This window comes from Hyaena hyaena, unplaced genomic scaffold, assembly GCF_003009895.1.
Source record: "Hyaena hyaena isolate Hyena2069 unplaced genomic scaffold, ASM300989v1 scaffold_265, whole genome shotgun sequence".
Lineage (NCBI taxonomy): Eukaryota > Metazoa > Chordata > Mammalia > Carnivora > Hyaenidae > Hyaena > Hyaena hyaena.
The window spans coordinates 54,531-77,897 of record NW_024080899.1 but is presented as its reverse complement, the minus strand read 5'-3'; the positions used below and the strand labels follow the sequence as shown (position 1 = coordinate 77,897).

Genomic DNA, 23,367 nt, shown 5'->3' with positions numbered 1-23,367 from the left:
TGATTAGCTCTGTGCGCAGCCTGCTCCACCCCCCTTGCCCGTCCCTGACACCTGGGCATCCAGTCCTAGGGGCACGAATCACGCTGCCCAGTGCAGGTGAACCGTGGGGACACTGCCATCAGGAAGGCGGTGCCCGAGGTGGCCCCCGGGACCCACGGGGCTGTGTATCCAAGGAGGAACTGGGTTCTCCACCCATCTTGCATGACGAGACGGAGCCCCGCTCCTTCCCCGGGTGAGTTGGGGGCTGAAGGAGCACGGAGCACTGCCATGGCCAGGCCTTTTCTTTGTGGCGCAGACAGGCACAGCTCCGCTGTCTTCCTCCTTCCGGGGTCTGGCACGAGGCCCTAGAAACAGCTCGTATTCTCAAGTTCAGTGGCATGAAGGAAGCATTCCCATGTATTTGATGGCATGTTTCTGATTATGAAGTAATAGCTTCTCATTAAAAATGGAAAAGTTGGACGTCAAAGGTCCCCCTCATTCCGGCATCCAGAAATAAGTACTACCCTTTTGGTGTGTTTCTTCATCACTTATCAGTGTGTGTGCCAGTGAGTGTGCGTGTGTGAATGGTGCTCTCAAATTGAACCATCCTGTCCACACACTTCAGAACCTGCTTTTAAATTTTGCCAAAACAAACAAGGGCATCTTCCAAATATGACTTTACTCATGGCTGAAAATCATTTCCTTTTTAACACATGTATCCTAACTCACTTGACCAACTGTCTAGTCATAGACATTTGAGATTTGATTTTTCTTCTTGGTATTATAAATAATGATGCACTGAATCATTGTACACACATATTTGCTCTTTCTTTAAGAAGTAGAATCACTGGGTAAAATTATATTAACTTTTTTAAGAGATCTGAAAGTCAGACTGCATGACCCATTACACACTAGATTTCCCAGCATTAAGAATGAGTGCACGTCCCAGTGCACTATTATGAACACTGAACAGAGCCAAGGTTTTTGAAAGTCTGGGCTAATTTAATAGGAATATTATATTTGGTGGTTTAAATTTGCATCCCTTGAATTACTTATGAGTAATCCACATACCGCATAATGATCATTTATAATTATTCTGTGAGTCATCTGTTTATGTCCGTTCATTTTTTATTATATTATAGAATACTGCCTCATATAACAATTCTTTTAACACTCATTGCATTCATCTATATGTAGATTAGTGTATCAGTACATTTTTTAAAACTGATGCAACTTGAGAATAATAAGTTAAATCCACCTTACAGATTTTTAAAAATACATATTTGTTCATCTCATGTGTATATTCCATGACCAACACTTTTAAAATGATTTTTTCAGCACGCCTGTGTGGCTCAGTCGGTTAAGCGTCCAACTCAGCTCAGGTCATGATCTCACGGTTCGTGGGTTCGAGCCCCACATCGGGCTCTGTGCTGACAGCTAGTTCAGAGCCTGGAACCTGTTTCGGATTCTGTGTCTCCTTCTGTCTCTGACCCTCCCCTGCTCACGCTGTCTCTCTCTCAGAAATAAATAAAACATTTTAAAAAATGATTTTCTCACATTCCAAAAATGTAGTATCATTAGCGTATCCATAAACTAATGTGAGAAGAATTGATAGCCTTGCAATGTTCCAGTTTCCTATCCAAACACATAGGGAATCTCTCCAGTGAAAAATATCATTTTCAGTTTTCTTTGTTTATTTTTTAAGTAGTTTATTGTCAAGTTGGTTTCCATATTCTTTGTTTAGATTCACGCACAGGTGAAGATTCTGATCTGCATCTGCCAAAGTCAGTGGCTGCATTTTCCATGTGCACTTCCTCATTTGTGCATTTCCTCACGGCAGCCTCTAAATAACTGTTAATACATAGGAAACATATTGTCTTTTGTATATCTTTTATCAATCTGTTTTGCTGAATTATCTTTTAATTCTCAGTTTTTAAGCTGAAGGTCATGAGTTTTCAAAATATTAAAGTATATAAACCTCAAGCGGTATTTCATATTTGTGTTTCATTTCTTATTGCATTGGCTGGAACTTCCAGCCAACAGTCAAAGTAAAAGGTGAGCAGGGATCGATTATCACGGGAATAACAGTGATCGTTGCTGTGGGCTACGGCCGCTTTTAGATAAATATTACACATCATGTTGAGAAATTACATTTTAGTTTTTAGTGTTCTCATTTTCTAAATGGCTGTTGAATTTTGTCAAACATACATCTTCCTAAGATGCCATGAAAGAATATTTTTTCTTCTTAAACCTGCAGAGGTGACGCTGTTGCCCACGCCTTTCTCATTATTGTACAATTTCCACGACCATGACATGCGCTCCACTTAGTCCTGAAGGTCTCATTGGTACTAAATTGTTACATTTTCAATAATGCTTTTAGGGTTTTTACAGCCACCTTTCCAACTGAGATGTCTCCAAATAATGTATTTGCTTCTTTTTTTTTCCTGTTTTTGAAAAACATTGGTAAAAAGGGGAGCCAACTTCATAATCTGTATCAGCATCTTACCATTTTCTACATTCTGAAAGGAACTCTGTGCCCGGCTGGAGTCTGGGAGGCTTTACGGGTGAGCCCCGCTGACGCCAGGCTGCAGAGACGTGGGCGGAGGGAGCCGTGAGGGTGGGCGTCTGAGCACCTGTCCTTGGGCTGTGACCCAGGCTGCCCCACCGTGATGCGACCTGGATAGCTTATGGAGTCCCAGAAAACAGCTCATCTCCTTATTTGAAAAATTACTATATCGAGCAGAAATGTTTCCACCTAATCTGTTTACTTTTCCCCCACTATGGGTGGGGCATGTTTTTTTAAATCAATTCATTTGTTTTCAAAACTAGGAATGTATGCCTTTATTTTTATCATGTACTTCCTCCCATTTCCCCTATTTCTCTCTAACTTCCTACTGCCTGGACGGAAGGGGAACTGCTGCGGGGCCCTCCCGGCGGCAGGGCCGTCACGGGGGTTAGCGTGGCTGGCGCACCACGGCCACCACCCACCACTTCTCACGTGCACAACGGGTTTGGTCACTGCATAAAGCGTTTATTTTTGTGGCACTGATTTCTGTTTTATTCATTGATTTTTGGTAGTCTCTTCACTTCCCGGATGCTGGGAGTCTCCTTACCGTCCACTTCAGCTTCCGAATCCCATGGGAGTGACAGGGAGGTGACGTGCACAGTCCCTCCTGTAACGCTTCGGTGTGCTTCCTGGTGTCATTTTCTCACTCTTTTCTTTAATTTTTATTCTGAAAACTTTCTACAGCGATACTGTGGAGAACAGTGTGATGAACCCCAGGTCCCCAGGACCCCACAAGTGTCAGCTCGCGCTGGGCTTGCAACGCGCCCACACTCACACCAGCCCAGTCCCCCCCAGCACCACACCGAGATTTCAGTCTGGTCTGGTTGGTGACATGTCCACATTCACACCCCAGGCCCAACCCGGATTCCGATCTGGTAAGCCCATGACTGGCTTCAGCGCCACTCACACGTTGCAATAGGTGTCTCTCAATTAGAAGGTTCTCTTTGTCTGACTTCATCTCAGGTCACGATCCTACGGTCTGTGGGTTTGAGCCCCACGTTGGGCTCTGTGCTGACAGCTTGGAGCCTGGAGCCTGTTTCAGATTCTGTCTCCCTCTTTCTCTCTCTGCCCCTCCCCTGCTCATGTTCTCTCTCTCTCTCTCAGAAATAAATTTAAAAAATTTTTTTAATTTAAAAGTCCTTTCAAAACACAGCATTTAATGTTGATGAAGCACAGCATACTGACACATCTTCGTGTATGGTTCAGGCTTTTGGTGCCCTATCGAAGCCATCTTTGCCTAATTCAAGGTTAAAACTTTTACTTTTATGTTTCCTTTCAGAAGTTCTAGGGGTTTGGCTTTTATAATCAAGTCTGTAATCTATTTTGAGTTAATTTTTGTATACAATACAAAGTGTTAGTGAGGGTTTGTTTGTTTATTTTAAAGATGAATGTTCAAATGTTCCTAAACCATTTATTGCAAAAAGCAAGTTTTCTGTATTGAATGCCTTTGCACCTTAGTCAGAAATAAATTAACCATATGCATGTGTGCCTATTTCTGGAAGGTCTGCCACTACGTTCTATCGATCTTTCTTCCCATGCTTCTGCCAGTTAGGCACTTCTTCACTGATGCAGCTTGATCATGAGCTTTCAAATCCATTATGCACAATCCGTCCGCACTGTTTTCCAAACTACTGTGGCCATCCTACTTCCTCCAGCGTCCCAGATGGACTCAGCTTGTCAGTGTCAAGGGCCCGGGATTTTGTCAGGATTACATGGAGTTTATAGATCAATTTGGAGAGAACAGATACCTTAACATTATTGAGTCTCCTGGCCCATTAATGCAAAGCATCTCTCCATTTATTAATGTCTTGGATTTCTCCAATCAACATTTTGTAGTTTTCAGGGCATATATCTTAGTAGGTTAGCCTGTAAGTATTTCATGTTTCTGGTGCTTTAATGACACTGATATTTTATTTTAATTTCCAATTGTTTATCCCCAGTAATATAGGAATACAACTGACCTTGTGTCCTGCAACTTGCTAACTTCACTTATGAGAACTAGTAGCTTTTGGTAGACTCTTTGAGACGGTCTATATGGCAATCATTTTGTCTGTATATTGTCTGCATTTTATCTATACACTTTTCATGTTTTTAATTTTTGTATCATTGCTTTGGTTAGAACTTCTAGTAAAACTTTGCATAGGAGTAGGGAGAGCACAAATCCTGGTCTTGTTCTCCGTCTTAGAGAAAAAGCATCAGGAATCCACTAATATATTATAATATTACATAACGCTATGTTATAAATGTACTATTAGCTCTGACTCTTTAAAAGATGTCCTTTCTTGGTTTGAGCAAGTTCCCTTTAATTCCTAGTTGACTTAGAGGTATTGTTATTGCTTTTATTTTCTTAATCTGAAGAGATGCTGAGTATGACAAATGTGTTTTCTGCATCTGTTGAAATGGTCAAATTGCTTTTCTTCTTTATCCTTTTGATAAAGTAAATAACATTGATTTGCTAATGTTGAACCGGCATTGATTTCCTAGAAAAAGCCCTGCTTGGTCATGATGTATTATCAGTTTTATATATTGCTAATACCATGTTGAAGATATTTGTATCTCTCTTTAGGAAGTATATTGGTCAGTAACTGTCTCTCTTTGCACTATTTGATTTCTGGATCAGTGGAATGCTGACCTCAAAGTGAACTATAAACATACATACATTTAATTAATTTAATTAATTAAAATTGAGAAATGTTATTTCCGCTTTTATTTCCAAACAAGTTTACTTAAATTTATTATCATTGTCTTCAAATACTTCGTAGAACTAGACTGAAGCTGTCTGGGGAGTGTTCTCTGATGGAAAAACTGACATTATGAATTCAATATTTTTAATAGATACAGTGATACTTGTGTTTTTGACTTCTCAAGTGAGCGCTGGTAGCTTGTGACTCACAAATTTGCCTCCTTCATCTAAACTGTTGAGCTTCTCATCACGAAGTAGTTTATAATACTTTCCTGTTTCATTTTTATGTTAAGATCCATAGTGATATCCCTCTTCTGATTCCTGATGTCAACAATCTGTGTTGTCTCCCTTTTTCTTTTTCTATATAGCCAGTGGGGTTTCAGTTGAATTGACCATTCTATAAACAAACAAATAAATAAAGCCATTGGTTTCATTGATTTTCTTTATATATTTTTCTGTTTCTAGTTTCTTTGATTTCTGCTTTTGTTAATATTATCTCCTTTCTACTTCTTTCTGGTTAATTAGCTCTCTCTCTTTTCAAGTTTCTTAAGGTAGAAGTTTGATCATTGATTTCAGAACTTTCTTCTGGTTTTGTATTTTTCTCTTTTCGGTAAGAATATTTAAGATCGAGTCTTCTAGTGACTTCAAAGAGTATAAAGTGGTGTTGCTGATGATCATCACCAGGCTGTGCCTCAGATCCCCAGAAGGTATCTGTTTTCTAACTTCAAGTTTGTGCATCTTGACCAACATCTGCCCCGTCCCCACACTCCCCAGCCTGGTAACCACCAGTCTACTCTCTGTTTCTATGGGTTTGGCTTTTTTAGATTGCTCTGAGAGATAAAGTCACATAGTACTCATCTTTCTCTGTCTGACTTAGCACAACACCCTCAAGGTCCATCTGTGTTGTCACAAACGGCAGAATCTCTTTCTTCCTCATGGCTAAGTAACATCCCATTGAGCATATATCCCATGTCTTCTGTATCCTTTATCCTTTATCTGTTAATCCATAGACAGACACTTAGATTGTTTCCACACCTTGACTACTGTGAATAATGCTGCAATCAACATGGAGAGCTGGGATCTCCTCAAGACTATGATTTCAATTCAATGAATAAATACCCAGAAGTGGGATTGCTGGATCATAGGGAAGTTCTATTTTTTATTTTTGAGGAGAACCTCCATATTGTTTCCCATAGTGGCTGCACCAATTTACCTCCCCACCAACAGTGCAAAAGTATTTCCTTTTCTACCATATAGCCACCAATATTTATTCCTTCTCTTTGCAATAGCAGCCACTCTGAGAGGTGTGAGGTGGTATCTCACTGTGGTTTTGATTTGCATTTCCCTGATGATGAGTGATGTTGAGCATCTTTTCATGTGCCTGTTAGCCATCTGCATGTCCTCTTTGGAGAAATGTCTATTTAGTTCCTCTGCCCATTTTTTAACTGGATCATTTGCTGTTGTTGTTACTGAGTTGTAGGAGTTCTTTATATATTTTGAATATTAACCCCTTAACAGACACATGATCTTTTCCCCCCATTCTGTAAGTTGCTCTTTCATTCCCTGGATTGTTTCTTTCCCCTCACAGAAGCTTTTAAGTGTGATGTTGGCGCACGTTTTCATTTTTGGTCTTGTTGCTTGTGCTTTTGGTGTCAGAGCCAAAAACGTGATACCAAGAGAAACATCGAGGAGTTTTTTCTTTGTTTCCTTTTAGGAGTCTTACAGTTTAAGTCTTTCATTTTGGTGAGTGGTGTAAGATAGGGATCTAAATTTGCCTTTTTTTATTGGAGTATAGTTGACATACAACATTATAATAGTTTCAGCTGAATGACATAGTAATTCAACACTTATATATTATGAAATTTCATTTTTCTGCCTGTGATTACCCAAGTTTCCCAGCACCACTTACAGAAGAGTCTATCCTTTCCTCATTGAATATTCTTGGCTCCATTGTCAAATATTAATTGACCATATATGTAGAGGTTCATTTCTGGGCTCTCTGTTCCATTGGTCTATGTGTCTACTTTTATGCCAATGCCATGCTGTTTGGATCACAGTAGCTTTGTATTATAGTTTGAAGTCAGGACATGTGATGCCTCTGGCTTTGTTTGCTTTTTTTTTTTTCCCTCAGGATTGCTTTGGCTACTCAAGTTCTTTTGTGGGTTTTGTAAATATTTTAAGATTTTTCTCTATTTCTGTGAAAAATGCCATTGGAATTTTGATAGAGATTGCATTGATTCTATATATAGCTTTTGGTAGTATGGACACTTTAACAATATGAATTATTCTAATCCATGAACACAGACAAATGTGTGTGTGTGTGTGTGTGTGTGTCTTCTGCAGTTTCTTTTGTCAAAGTCCTATGGTTTCCATAGCACAGATCTTTCACTTCTTTGGTTAGTTTATTTCTAACTATTTTATGGGTTTTGATGCTATGTGAATAGGATTGTTTTATTTCTTTTTCAGATATTTTAGTGAAATAGAAAATAGATATAGTGAACTAGAAACGCAACTGACTTCTGTATGTTGATTTGGTATCCTGCAACTTTACCGAACGTGATTAGTTCCAACAGATTTTTGGTTCACTCTTTGGGATTTTCTATATATAAGATTATATCAACTGCAAATAAAAACAATTGTACACCTTTCCTTCCATATAAGATGCTTTTTATTTCTTTCTTGGCCTGACTGCTCTAGCTAGGACTTCCAGTGTGATGTTGGAAAATAGCAGTGAAAATGAGCATCTCAGTCTCATTCCTGGTCTTAGAGAAAAAGCTTTCAACCTTTCACTGCTGAGTATGATGTGAGTTGGGGCTTGTCACATAGGCCTTAATTATGTTGAAGTATGTTCCTTCTATACCCAGTTTGTTGAGGGTTTTTATCATGAAAGGATGTCGTATTTTGTTAAATGCTTTTTCTGCATCTATTAAGAGGAATATATGATTTTTATCTGTCAGTCATTTAATGTGATGCATCACATTTATTGATTTGCAGATGTTGAACCATCCTTGCATCCCAGGGATGGATCACACATGGTCATGGCGTATGTTCCTTTTAATGCGTTGAATGCAATTTGTTAATATTTTGTTGAGAATTTCTTTTTTTAATGCTATAAATTTCTTTCCATACTCTGCTTTAGCTATGTCCCTCAAGAATTTCTAAAGTTGACTTTCATTTACATTCCATTCTAAATATTTTTAAATTTCCTCCATCATTTCCTCTTTCAGCTATACATCACCTGGAAGTTTTTCATTCAATTTCCAGATATTTGGAAATGTTTTGGACTTTTTTTTTCCTGCTGCTGATTTCTAAATTAATTATATTATGGCAAAAGAACAAATTGTGTGTGTGTGTGTGTGTGTGTGTGTGTGTGTGTGTGTGTAATTATTTAAGATTTGTTGACTTGTTTTCTGGCTGAGATTTACATTGGTGAATCTTCCATGTGCATGCAAAAATGACTCGTGCTGTTCTTGTTAAGCAGAGTGCTCCATGAATGTTGGTTTGATCAAGATGGTGGATGGAACTGTGCAAAGTCTCTAAATCTGGACTGATGTTTTGCCTTCTTTCTCTGAATTCCTGAGAGATGAGTGCCAAGTCTCCAGCTCCTATCAGATGTACCTTGTTCAATCCATCCTCGTTTCATGTATGTTGAAGGTCTCTCACTGGATGCAGACACATTTCGAATTGTTATGCCTTCCTGGTATGCTTTTAAGTCTGTTTTCTTAGTTACATAAAGTCCCTTTGCCACCTCATAAACTTCCTGCTCTGAATTCCAATCTTCCTCATATCCATGTAGGCACCCCAGCCTTCTCTTGATTGGTATCTGCATGTTGTATATTTCCTATAGTCTCACTTTTACCTACTTTGTATGTTTATGTTTAAAATGCCTTCCTTGTGCACATCACATATTTGAGGGTGAATATTGCTTTTTAATTCAGGAGCTTGTACCTTTGTATTTAAATCTACCATCTTGCAGTTATTATTTTTTTAAATATTTGTTTCATCTGTACTTTGATCCTTTTCTTTCTATTTTTGCCTGCTTTTGTGTTATTTGTTATGATTCTAATTTTATCTCCACTATTATTTTATTGGTTACAACCTTGTAAATAATTTGGGCATGCTCCCTTTGTGCTTCATAATATGTATTTACTTCGCCAGAGCTGGCCTTCAGCTCATAGGATAACCCTTGCTGGGGGGTGTAGTAGACTTAGAGTCCTACACCTTCAATTCCTCCCTTCCCTTCTTTGTGATCTTTGACATATATTTTGATGTTATATATGCTGTCTACATATATTATATCACTCCCACTCATCCTTCACACAATTAGTTATCTTTTGGAGCAATTAAGAAGGAAAATATATGTTACCTTACTGTATTTTATCTCTAGAACTTTGTATTTCTTTTTGCACATGCTAGTTTCTCACTGCTATTATATTACTTCTGCTTGATAAGCTTCTTTATACTTCTCGAACTACAGGTTTACCGACAATGAATTCTCTTCGACTTTAGTTTGGGAAAATATTTATTTCACCTTGCTTTTGAGAACTGTTTTTGCTTGGTCAAAAGTTCTTGAGGAGAGATTTTTTTAACTTTATTTATTTATTTTAACAGAGAGAGAGCACGAGTAGGGGAAGTACAGAGAGGGAGAGAATTTCAAGCTGGCTCCATGCTGCCAGCACACAGCCCAAGTCAGGGCTTGAACTCACGAACCAGGAGATCAGGACCTGGGCTGACGTCAGGAGTTGGATGTTTAACTGAGCCACCCAGGTGCCCCTTGAGGACAGATTTTTACTTTGGTCCTTTTCAAATGTCATTCTGTGCCTTCTGGCTTCTAGAGATTCTGAAAATAAAACTACACTTTTAATCTTTGTTTGTGTAATGTGCCTTTTTTTCTTTATTTGTCTTCAATTTGCTTTTAATCTTTGAATCAGGAGTTTCAATGCAACTTGTCTAGTTTTCAGTCTAGGAGTTTGCTCAGTCTCTTGGAGCCATGTTTTGATGATTTCCCTAATTTTCTTCATCACTCTTGGTCATTATTTCTTCAAATATTTTTTCTGCCATGTTTTCGCTCCTACTCCTCAGAGTACATGTGTTAAGCCATTTGTTATAATGTCAGAGCTCTATCTTTATGCTCGTTTTCTCTTTGTGTTACCATTTCAGTAATTTCTATTGATGTGCCTATACATTCATTCATTCTTTCCTTAGATGTAATCATGTCTAGTCATGAACCTACCAAAGTAGTCTTCATTTCTTATAACATGCTTCTTTTCCCTAGTATTTCAGGTTGGTTGTCTTTTTTTTTTTTTTTAATTTTCCATATCTGTGATGAAATTCTCTATCTGTTCATGCTCTCCTTTTCCATTAACTCATGAAGATATTAATCACAGCAATTCAAAGTCCCTGTTTGAAAGTTCCAACCTCTGCAGCATCTGAGGGCCTGGCCCTGTTGTTTGCTTTATCTCTTGATAACGGTTTACCACCTCCTGCTTTGTTTGTGTCTTTTGTAACATTTTAATTGAGTGGCACACATCATGAATAGAACAATAGAGAGTGAGGTGAATAGGTTTTACTCCTAGAGGTGGGCACTCCCTCTCTTCTGTGACTGCTGGTGAATGAGGGATGTCAGCGTGGGTGGGACTTGACCTGGATTTGGATTTTGTGGCTGCAGTCGCCTTCAGTGCCCCATAGGCGTCAAAACCCTTTATTAATGCCTTTTGCTGAGGATGAGCTCTGGGGTATCTGCCAGACTTTCTTATATCCGTGCTTTCTTTCAATTTCCAGCCATCTTCATACTCCTGCCCCAAGGAAGAAGGGCCACTCTCCAGGGCGTACTCTGCAGCACTGGCTGCGGCTCTCGCTCATCTGTGCTAGGCTGGGCAGGAGCGCTGGTCCCGTCACAGGCTCAGATAACGTTATCTGGGCTTCTAGTGGGCTTCTGTTTCTGATTCTTTTAACAAAGTTGAGGGATTTTGAAAGAGTTTGTACTCATGCTTCTCACGTGTACTCTCCCTAGTTATACCAGCACAATTTGAGGTAGTCTGTTCAGATTGTTATTATGATAATAATTCCTTCTCTATGAAGAATATTGCTTAGAATTTTTCAATCATTCCTGTACCCGAATTAACAAGTATTCTATACAATTGACAGATGGTTGATAATTATAGATATTTTGAAGCCTGACTAACCCCACTCTTAGTTCTTGCTTTAGACTAATTTCTCAATCGATGGAGGATATTAAAGAGAGACTATAAATCTTTATGATAAAATTTTTTTCCAAATTTCTCACATTCTATAAAAGAATTCTAAAGTGATAATATTGTCACGATTTGGAAATTAGAGGAAACAGAGGATCACATTTGCTTTTCAAAATCTTGAGAGATTGATTGAGAAAAGAGGATCAGTATTAACATATTCCAAATAACCATATAAAACAAACGCAAACAAAGTCAAAACACAAATGGCATAGCAAAAGAGTAAAAGCAGATTCAAACAAAGGAATTAGAGAACAAGCTGACGGTCAGCAGAGAGGAAGAGGGTAGGAGACGGGTGAAATGGGTAATGGGGACGTAGGGGCACTTGTCCCGATGAGCGCCGGGTGGTGCACGGAGGTGTCGGATCACTACCACGTACACCTGAAACTAATACCAGTCAACACTGTGTGTTAACTAACTAAAATTAAAATAAAAACGTAAAAAATTATAAAACAAAGGAATTACAAAACACCATTAAAAACAGGACCTAATAATATGGCAGAAGGAATATAAAAATGGAAAATCAAATATAAATATGCTAAGCCACATCTTTAAAAGGCAAAGGCAGAGGCTGTGCCTATAAATAATTAACCTGAGCTTAAAACAAAAGACGAGGCAACACTGATAGTGCCGTGGAATCGCTGGCGAGGTAGATGGGAGCAGTGTTCACTTCAGACAAGATAGAGCCCGAGGTGAAAACTTTGCTGTGACAAAGCTGATCGCTGCTGATTTGAGAGCATCTTTTCCTTGCTTATGCATATGCATGACTTTCCTGTAGGTCATGCATTTCTTTAATCACAAACTTTCTGCTCATACTTCTCTAAAGCTTCCCCAACAACGAATCACATCCAATACTGTAGAGTGATGTGAAGCTGTGTCTACTTCTGTGTTACGCAGTGCCTGTCCCATTCATAAAATTTATCAGGAAATAGCGAGAAAGAGATCCGTCCCGGCCACATGCAATCCTTCTGTTGCACTCTGTTTCCTATGGAGATCAAATAAAAATAGGTGTGTTGTTTGCTTTCTATTTTACATACCACTTTCTGTCATTAGGTTGTCCCAGATATGGATGCTTGGGGCTTTTCCTGTATTGTCTTCCATCATTCCATCCAGAATTGGTTCGTCTCTTTATTGATTTTAATGGCCAAGGTTCAAAGCTTCCTTGTATTCTTTTCTCATGTCTTCAAACTATCTGCCCCATAACTCTGCCCCTTGGCCAGCTCCCTTTCAATCTCATCTTTCACTGCTCTTCCATAAAACTTTTTTTGTTTTTCCTACTAAGGTAAAGGAAAAGTTGATTCACCCAACATATTTAGAAGTTCCTGTGTGAGAACCTTTTCCTAGGTTTGTTTCTCTTCCTCACCTGTTGACTAAATGCATCTGACATGAAGCAGAATAGTTTTGAGTTCCCCACCTCCACTTCCATTTTCACTCCCTCTCTCTCTCCCTGGTCATCTCTGAATGAGGAGTTGCTGGGGTTTTCCCAGAGAGAGTTTGGTAGAGTCAGTCTCTTTGATCTTAAAGCTGCGGACTCATGTTATCCAGACAAGCCTTGGACAAATCTCCGCATTCCAGCAAGCTATTACTTCACACATCTTTACTGGACAGAGGCTGAATTAATTATCTTCTCCTCCGACTGCTTGATACTCCGAATCGAAGTGATTTTACTTCTGAACAGTTTGAGGGACGCTGCACCTCTCATTTCCACAAGCAGAGTGCAGAGACTCCTTAGTGAGCGTTCTTTCCACACCGGCCCTGACTCCACTTTTGCTTGCTATTATCCTAAGATGCGAAGTAAACCTATTTCCCAGGGCAGAAGATGGGCTCACGTTGCTGCGCGGGAGAAGGGGGTGTCCACGGAGGAGAGAAAGCCGAGAGGCTGTCCGAAGAGCGAGACACTGCTGGAGGGGGAGGGAGGCCGAGCTGGTGGCAAGCCGCCTCTGCTCCCCAGCGGTCGTGCCCTGGATCACTTTCTGATGTCTGGGAATGAGTGAGTCCTGGCTCATTTTTCAACTCACCCAATTCATACTTTAATTACGGATAATTCCTTAAAAAGCTGCTAAATTATTCATTAGAGACTTAAGTTTCTAGTACAGCTGTAACTTTGCATATTTTTTAAATGCTTGGATTTACTTTTCAATGAGAAAACTCTCTGTCTTCTCTGTGTCTGTTCTGCTTCATGTGCTGAAGGGACCATGGGGCCTGAGCCAAGGAAGGATGGAAAATTCCGCAGCGCTCTGTAAAGCGTGCTGGTCTTACTCACATGCTAGTTCCAGAGGGATAATGGGGCCGCTTACGTCCCCCTCCCTGCTCCCCACCTGCGTCTGTGGTGGAGGCACATTCAGCTACTGTGATGACTGGATACAATGTTTGTCACGTGTTTGTGTCCAGGGACATTCTACTCCCTTTGTTTGGAATCCAATCCCCTCTTCCTGCCCTGTCCAAGTTCTGCTACTTCTTGGGCATGTGTTTCCCATGGCATCGCCCCCCTGGGGCGATGACCCCCCCCCGTTAAGAGCGCCCCAAAGGTCTGCAGCGAGCATACATGGTCCATGCAGTGAAACTTAATCTACTGACTTGCGTATCCCCACTGGAGCATGACCTCCTTCATGGAGCCTCCCACGGCCCGGCTCCTGCATCACACCTGCGGGGGCAGGGGGATGCACAATGGCGGCCTACTTAACGAAAAAAGGCAGGAAGATGATATTAACTACCAGCTTCCATAATTAAAAGTGGCCACTGGTCTTGTTTCAGAGCCGCACATCATGGCAGATCACCGCTATTATTGTCAAGATGAGTGAGACTAGTAAACGTCAAAATAAAGTTATGTCCTTTGTCATATTTACTGGACTTCTGAAGACTGACCCAAATTCAAAGTTCTGCTAATATTCCATGAAACCCTGCTTCTGTGCCGTTAATTCTTCACCGACAGTATATTGGGGGCGGCGCAATATTAATATGAGTCTCAGGGGTCACCCACGCCGACATCTCTACCTGTTTCAATCCCTAATTCCATTCAACAGACAACATGCTCAACAGAGCTGCATCCTGGCGCCACGTCACATGAGCTCACGCTGCGCCCTGACGTTGCACCACATACAACGCGACACTGCATACAAATCACTACCTCAAAAACAGTTACACAAAAATTGCTATCCATCCAAGAAAGGAAAATGAGCTTCACTCAGCAGACCTGTTTAAAATGAGGGAGACTGACTCATTCTTCTGGTTCTTCTGGAATTCTAATATTGCTCTTTTGATTAATTGAAAAGAGGTCAATAAAATAGATCTGAGATGGGAGGCCATTTACTTATGAATATAACGATCCATAACAAAACTGATCAATTTAAAATATCAATTATACAACATATTTATAGATGACACACTAATATAACATATATAATTTTATATTTAAATATATAACTATAATGAATTAAATATAATATTTAAATGTATCCATTTATAACAGGATATAAAATTTAATAGCAATTTTAATAATTACTTTTAATTATATATCTAAAAATTGGCATGGAAAATGTTTCAATAAAGTTTTATTTCTTATTAATTATGGTGAACCTGACATGATGCCTCTTCCTTTTCAGCTGACCTAGAGTTGACCTCACCGCCCCCCCCCCCGCAGTTACTGGCACCCCCTCCCAGCTCTTCTGTTAAGCAGTTAGTAACATATAAACAAAGCTCTTGTGCTCTTTGGACACAAGATACTCAATACATACTTTCCAGAATAGTAATCCCTAAAAATTCTGAAATTTATCAAAATATCAAGGTTTTCACCAAGAGTTCAGAAACTCCCGTCTCAAAACACATGCATTTAACTGTTACAAAATTACCACTGAGGGTAGGCAAATATTTCCCCAAAAGATAGTAAAACTGTAAGTGCTCTATTTTTATGGTTTATAAATCAAGAAAAAAAAAAGCAGGGAAAAATAAAAGCAGAGATTTGACAGATGGTAGACTAGGTCAGAACGGTTATTCTATTATCCACCATGTTAGTATGAAATATTATTTTCTTTTGTCCTTTAAGATAGATTAGTCAAAAGTCAAAGGTAAAACTAACATAAATATGCTTGGAATAAAGTATGAGATGTTTCCCAAATAATAAATGATCTCCATATGAAAGAAAAGCTATAAGTTGCCACGGCTTCTTCGACTAGATGTTTCACATGTTCATTGCAGGGTTTCCCAAGGAGTGGATTAGGTAACACTAAAAAAATGACTCTCTCACAGACAAGGATGGCACTCAAGCTGGTTAAAGTCACAGAATCTTTATATATGATGTGCTATCTGATCATCTTTTATGGTCATTAAAGAGGAAACAGAATCATCTCAGTGTAAGGTGTTTATAAATGTATGTATGAAATTCATTCAGATTTTAATAACTCAGTAATGCATAATTACAAGGACTGAAGGCAGGATTCAGTCAAGAATCATTAAAACCTGTGAAAAACACTAACAGTTGAGTTGTTCTTCCTGACTTTTGACTAAACAAGATCTATAGCAAATTAGAACATATAAGGTAGGCAAAGAGAGAAGAAAATAAATACGTCTCTTGAACCAGCACTGCCATATCCACAGGAACAGGTCCTTATTACTAAATTTTAGAGACACATATTGAGAGAAACTTGGTAGGTAGGAAATTACAGGTAGAAATATAATTCTGAAGTCATAAAATATTCCATAATGGAAGGCGTTGCAAGATAATCTTGGCATGGACAACATTTGCTTTTATAATATGATCTATGTTAAGGTGATTTTAAAAATCAATTTAAAAATTCATAAGATGATTTTACTCTCCTGTTGCTATATAGTGTTATTATACAATCTTTCATCCAGAGATTATTCTATGAGGGTATTCCAGCACAAACGTTCTTTCAGGTCACTAGACTCCAAAGACAGAACAAAATCCATCTTCCAAACAGTATATTTGTACAGGCCATTCCCAACATGACCCCCAACGCGCAGGCAAAATTCAACCACATCTTGCACATGCTTCTGCCCCACAGACCAGGGAGCTTTGCTACATGCACCTCACCTAACACAGGCAACATATGTTTAATGAGTTCAACTCATGCTCCTGTTAAGAGCTATTCACAGAAGATTTGGTCTTATTCTAAAAATTGAGCACCAAAAAATATGATTCTCTGCAAATCCCTTCTACCATATCTTCACCTTAAAAACAGGTTTCATAGTTTAAAAATGCAGTGAATGAGCTATCTAACACTCAATTTCTTTATAAAAAGGAATCATGCTCATGAAAAAAATTATAACTTGAAATAACCATTTCATTAAAATGACAAATAGTTTTCATACCTAAAGTTAACATGACTAAAGCAAACATATATATATTATAATATATATGTATATATACATACACATTTGCTATGTCTAAATATATAATATATATGTATATATATCTGGGGCACCGGGCACCAACCTGGTATCGGCTGAGGTGCTAGCACCAGTGTGGGGAGAGGCCTGGAGGCAGGAGCTGGTCTGGACAGAGACATCGCCATTTGATTTGCCAACAAATGAGGCTTTTCATGCCCATGGAACAACCTTGATTCCTCAGGATAGATCCATGTTGAGTCCAGAGCAAAGGAATTATTAAAAAAGATCTGTCCAAAAATAAAGCAAGCAAACATTTAAGACAAGACACATGGTAAAAGCTAAACACTGCTATAAAATATTTCTCATTCTTACATTGATCAAAAATTGGAGATTCCATAAGTGCGAACCCTGTAAAAGCATCATGCTAAAACTTAAAGATCCATGAGGCTCTGATACCAGTCACCTCCTGGATAAAGTCTTCTGGGCTGGTCTTCAGCTATTGACTTGGCTCATTCAGACTAGCAGCCAGTTTACAGATTGAAGAATCAGCCCAGTGAGGTAAACAGTCCGTCAAAGAGCAAGTCATCATATTATTTGCATTTAGTTTTCAAGTAAACACAGTGTGGTCATTAAGTTTGGATCCAAAAGCCAAGATAGATCATCAGAAATATGGACACTCAAAGCAATAACAGCGAGAAAACTCACTTTTAAAATGCATACTTAAATTATATAATGTTTAAGGCTAGGTTTTGATCAACGGTTATGGATTTAATAACTGAAAACTTCTAGAAATAGATTCTGATCGGAAGTAGAAATTTCATATTGTTCTATGAAATCCACATTTTTATGTTAAAACAGAAGGACCCCCACCTCTGCCGGTGCTTTTGAACAGACCGATCTTATTCTGAAAATGTTTCTCTCTTGGCCATAGGTATCACAATCAAAAAATGCATGGTGTTTTCTGCTGTTATGGTAAGACCCAACAAATTAGTAATTAAAGGTCCCTTTATCTAATTAAACTACTTGCATTTTACCTTACAGTTAGGTATCCCTTTGTCTATCCAACTTTTCCCAATAGTAGGTGGAAGAGCAGATGGGCAGACGTGTGGGAAAATGGGTACCAACCCCACAGAGGAAGAAGAGGTCAGTCCTAGGGATGGAGATGGACCACCAAGCAGCCACTGAAACCCAAGACAAGAGAGGGGGGCGCTCATCAGTCTAAACAGGTCAACGAGGTTGTACCGCAAGAGGCTGCGAAAGCTGCTTTTAAAAAAGAATTTTAAAATTATGTATTTGATTAGGAGAGAAATTCCCTCCTTCAACAATGAAGGAGACTACAAATGTTCACAAATTTTTAAAAATTTATAAAAGTGTTCATATTTGAATCATCACAAAGCATCGCCAACATTGCATTCTTCCACACTGAAAAGGAATCTCTAAGCACAAATCCATAAGAATATGGTAAGAAATGGGTTTCTGCCTTGAGATACTGAGAAACCACAATGGAAAGATGAAATGCTGGGCATTCCTCTGATAATTCTTGAATTCTTTTCATAAGCGAGCAAGGAGTTATACTTTATGATAATCTTTTCAATACAACATGTTGTATTAATTATACATATCATTTAAAATGCCAACACAACTAATATTTTCAAAATAAAATCAGCTAAGGGGTTAAGATTCAAAGTTTCCCAAGGTTCACAAATGCAAACACATTCCAAGGCAAAGAAAAGGTAAGTGAGCTTATCACATAACTGAAAATCCCAACGCACAGAATAAAATAGCAAACATTGAAAGGGGGCGGACAATTTAGGAGACAGTCTCCCTGATCCAAGTAACTGAATCTTCATCAGTGGAGAGCTAATAAGATCATTGCTCAGTGGTATGGAACAATTCCGTACCTATTTGTTTTAAGATCATAAAAGCATTTTTGATTTTCCTGTTACGTGAAAATATTCTTCTGGTTCTACATATTGTTATTTAACAGAAAATAGCACAAAAATATCTAAAAGATAAGAGTCTTGGATTTTTCTTTTTAAATTTACATGCACACACATAAACGCAGTGTTCTATACAGAAAAATATTGTAGTTCCTTGACATTATATACCTCTAGTGGTAGCACTCTGATATAACAATCCCTTCAAAACATGGAAAAAGCTACCAACGTTTTATTCAATAAAAACCGATATGAACTGCATCACACATCGAAATGTGATATCCAGTACCGCATATGTGATGTATCATTAAGTCTAAGGATCAAATTAGGAGGAGTTTAATAACATCTTTTAGAAAAGCTCACAAGATAATATTGGAATTAAATTAATTAAATGATGTATTCTAACACACCACTCATTTGAATATGCTAATGAAGGCAATCTTTGGAATAAAATACATGTTATTCCCTGATTTAAATGCATCTGCATAGTTAGATAGCAAACAATGGGTCCTGCCAAAACCAGGCTGCCTCGCTCTGTTGCACCATTAATCAAAGGCACAGTCACTTTTTCGTGTTTATTCCAAGCTTTAAACCCCAAACTCTTCTAAAGTGCAGTACGGCATTGGCTAATCTGGTGGACTCAGGCTGACCTAGCTAGGGTGGGTGGGGAGATCACCGGTAATGTTTCTCAATATTAAAGGCAGGATTTCCTTGCCGGCTTCCATTGGTCTGAATTCTCTTAAGCATCGTCCTGAGTCCATGTTCCAAAAAAAAAAAAAAAAAACAAAAAAAAAACCCAGATCAGAATCAGAAATAGCTATTGATTCCCAGCTTGCTTTTCAAGTCTGGCAGAGACTGTAAAAGTATTAACTTCTCTGCGATAAGTCGGCCCGGTTCCCGCTGCAGCGGCGGCGGCGACTTCAGCACCGCGCTCTGGACAGCGACCCGGGCCCCGGGAAAGTTGTGGCCGGCGCGGTCCCACCGCGGCCTTGGGGTGCGGGGTCCCGAGCGCGCGGCCCACAGCCCGGCACCCGCCGCCGCAGCAACTGCCGGGAGGCAGAGCGGGACGTCGAAGCATGAACTTTGTCGCCGACGCATGGCTGCCAGGCTGCGCCCTGATGGCTCGGGAAGCCGAGGACCACCGCGGGCGGGAAAGGGCGCGAGCCGCGGGGCCAGGGGCCGCGCCCGGGGCCAGGCGGGGGCCGCGCCCGGGGGGCGAGGTGGGCCGGGGGGGGATCCGGGGGCCGGGGGCCGGAGACACAGTACCTGCCCGTGGAGCAAGGGGTAGTGGTGCGCGGCGGCGGCGGCGGCGGCGGCGGGGTCTGGCGCAGAGGGCAGCGGCAGCATCGGCAGCAGGGGCTCCCCGGGGGCTTGCCAGCCGGGCGGCCCCGGGAGCAGCGGGCCGGCGGGGGCCTGCGCCGCGGCGAGCAGCACGGGCGCGGGCGCGACCCCGGCGCCCAGCCGGAGCAGCCCGGCCGGGCCGGGGACCATCCAGACCCAGGGCGGCGGCGGCGGCGGCGGCGGGTCTGCATTCATCGGCCAGAGGAGAGGCTGCCGCCGCCGGGGCTGCTGCTGCTGCTGCGGCTGCAGCTGCCGCCGCCGCCGCTGGAGCCCGGCGCCCACCAGCATCCTGCATCCCCGCGCGGGCGGCGGCGGCGGGGGCGGCGCGGGCGGCGGGCGCCCGAGGTGCGGGCCGGCGGCGGCGCGGGCTCCGGAGCCAACTCACTTGGTTCCGCGGCGCGGCCGCTCGCTCCGCCCCTGCCCCGCGCGGGGAGCCCCTCCTCCCGCCCGCCCCTCCGAGCGCGGCCGCCCGCGCCGCCGCCGCCGCCGCCGCCCCCGGGGCCCCGGCCGGGCCCGTGCGCCCCCCGACTCGAGGCTGCGGCCTCCCACGCACCCCCGGCCCACCGGCCGTCCGCGCCCCTGGACCCCTAGCGGCGGCGCGGGCCGAGGCGAGGGGCGCGGCGCCGCGGCCCCGGATCCCGCGGATCGCGTCCCCGGCTCCCCTGCGGCGCGCGAGGCCGCCGACTCCCGCGGACGGGGCGCACGAGGGGCCCCGAGCTCGGCCGGGCCGGCGGCGCAATCGAAGCGCGGCGCCCAACGGAGGCCAAGGCGGCGGTGGAGCCGGGCTCTTCCCGCCGCTGGCAGAGCTGGGGGCGCGGGCAGGCACCGCGCGGGCTGCCCTCTGCCCGGGGTCTCAGGTCTCAGCCCACCCCCACCCCCAGAGGGGATGCTGGTCGCGGACCCGACGTCCCGCAGGCATCCATCGCCACAGGGGGCGAGTAAATTTCTCTCTCGGGAAAATCTGCCCAACGTTTCCCTGAGCCCCCAGCAGGTCCTCTGCCCCCGCGGCCTGTGCCCCACGCCCCACTAGCTCCGTTGCGACGCAGCAGGCGGGTCGCCTCCGGGCCTTTGCACAGGATGGCCCCGTGGTCGGACTGTGAGCTGGTTCTGGATTCCCCCAGGCACAGGACTGTGCGTTTACCCACCGCAGGCGGCTTCTGCCGAGCACTCTTAGCCGCCTGGGGCTGAGGACGGACCCCTTCTCCGAGGACCCTCGCTCAGCCCAGAGCACCGCCTATGCCTGCAGAGCGAGCAGGTACGGCGCCGGTCACACGCATCACCGCCAGGCGGCGCGACGGAGCCGCTCGAGCCCAGCTCCTGCTGCAGACCCTGGTCCCTTGGAGCGCCATCAGCGTCACCTCCTTCACCTCCGTGTGCTCCTGGCCCACGATAGCAGCTCGGAGACCTGGCCCGGCCCTGGGGTCTCGTGTGCAAATAAGTCCTTAGGTCGCTGAGCCGCAGAAGCCCACCTGCAGTCAGCAGAGCCCAGGCTTCTTTGCAGCGTTTGATGAAGGGACTTCCTGCCTCCTAAAGCCGAAAGGGGGGTTGTCTTAGGATGTATGCACTGGGGCGCTTGCCTGCAAGGCTCACCCTGCCCTGGGGAGGCAGCATGCACCCACCCACCCATGCCCGGCGACACAGCTGAGACCCCTTCAGACCGCATGATCCATGTCATCACCTCTGAACGGGCGGCCACATGCCCCTGAGAGAAGGTGGGGCACCAGGGCGCCTTCAGTTTGCTTCTAGCCGTGTGTGATCATCCTAACTTGCTTAGCTTCCTCCTGGCCTGGCATGATTCCTTGTAGATCTGGGCATATGCTAATTGACATGGCTGGCATCCCGTACTTTCCTCCATGCAAACCGGTTTTCAATTAGCAACTTTAGCTTTCTCTTTGATGCAAAAGTACTGGCAAGATTTTGTTTTTTCTCACCTAAAATCAGATAGCTCTGCAGATTAGAGTCTGTTACTATTCAGCTTAAGCCCTTAATTCATGTGCATATATTCATACGCGCAAGCACACGTGATGCTGAGGGTCACGGCCACACTAAGCTTTTGGGGGCAGGCGTCTTTAGGCTGATGTGGACCTCTTAAGGGTCCTTCTCACTCCTTCGTCACTCGGGCTAGAGACCGGGGACCGCTGGTGGCAATGCCCAGCTTGCTTGCTTCTGGGTAAGCACGGGGCTACGTGCACTGACCCCATGCGCCCGGGAAGGCAGGGTTGGGCCATCTGTGTGTGCTTCAGCAAGCCCTGGGGAGGAGTCTCACCCCTTCCTACGCAGCACTGCCCTTAGAGTGGTTCTATGGAAGTCAGCTTTTGTCACCTGCTGTTTATCCCCTCCCTGGGGACTCCAGTGCCCTGAGCGCACGGTGCCTGGGGCGACTGCCTGGCTCTGAATGAGAGCTAGAAAATCACAAGTAACTGTTCACTCACATAAGCTCAAAGTAGTCCAATCTCTTTTGCCACTTCCTGCCATGGGCGTCACTGTATTCGCTCATTACAACGCTTTGAATTTTTCCCTGTACCGTGCGCAGTTCTGGCGACGACGCGGATGCAGAGTGATTTCCACCGATACACGAGTGGATCTGATGGGAGACCCGGGAGATGGGCGTATCGCCCACTTCTGGCTCTTGTCTCACTCAGCCTCATCCCAGGGTCTCCCCCACACCTCGCTCAACCCGGGATCAACCCGAAACCTTCGGAGACAGTAGAGGCTTCCCTCATAGACACTCTAATCCCAGTGGGGATGGAAAGGACTCTTTCCAAGCAGGAAGCCCTGTTTTCCTTGAGGACCAGAAATCAAGGAGCCGCCCGTCTGCAGGGGGAGGCTCTGTGCCAGGAGGATCCTGTACTAGTGGTGAGCAGGCCTGCTTGCCTGGCAGTGCCCCGGCGGGTCGGCCCTGAGCAGGGCACGTGGCCAGCGCCCCACAGATCCAGGTCGGTTCTCCTCTCAGCGAGGCATTTTCTTTATAAAAGGTTTTATACACGAGCGTCAAGGTCTCCTAACCGGTAAAAGCAGCTTTAAGTTTCTGGAACCAGAAACTTCCAGCTGGGACGGGCCAGGAAGAGGACAGCCTCACCATGAGAAAACATGCCGATTATTGCTATATGCTAATGAGTTCTGGATCCTTTATCACCTGTCAGGGAAAAAGTAACACAGGGGGTTAGGGAGAGAGCAATGAGATAAGATTTGCAGGCTATAAAAGGTTTTCCTTTTTATTCCATTTTCCTCTTTTTTCCTAAGTAAAATGTAATAGAATCCAAA

At 43.1% G+C, this 23,367-nt stretch overlaps 1 protein-coding gene across 1 annotated transcript in view; it reads right to left on the bottom strand.

Moving 5' to 3' along the window:
* TCERG1L (transcription elongation regulator 1 like) overlaps window positions 1–22,600 on the bottom strand; it is a 179,224-nt gene extending 156,624 nt beyond the window's left edge. Inside the window, exons 1-6 of the mRNA XM_039245738.1 lie at window positions 22,536–22,600; window positions 21,363–21,519; window positions 20,489–20,944; window positions 20,029–20,367; window positions 17,860–18,006; window positions 16,932–17,112 (exon numbers count right to left, since the gene is read on the bottom strand). Of these exons, the coding sequence (XP_039101669.1) occupies window positions 16,932–17,112; window positions 17,860–18,006; window positions 20,029–20,367; window positions 20,489–20,944; window positions 21,363–21,519; window positions 22,536–22,600 (1,345 nt within the window). The remainder of the gene's footprint in view (window positions 1–16,931; window positions 17,113–17,859; window positions 18,007–20,028; window positions 20,368–20,488; window positions 20,945–21,362; window positions 21,520–22,535) is intronic.
* Between the last annotated feature and the right edge of the window lie 767 nt (window positions 22,601–23,367).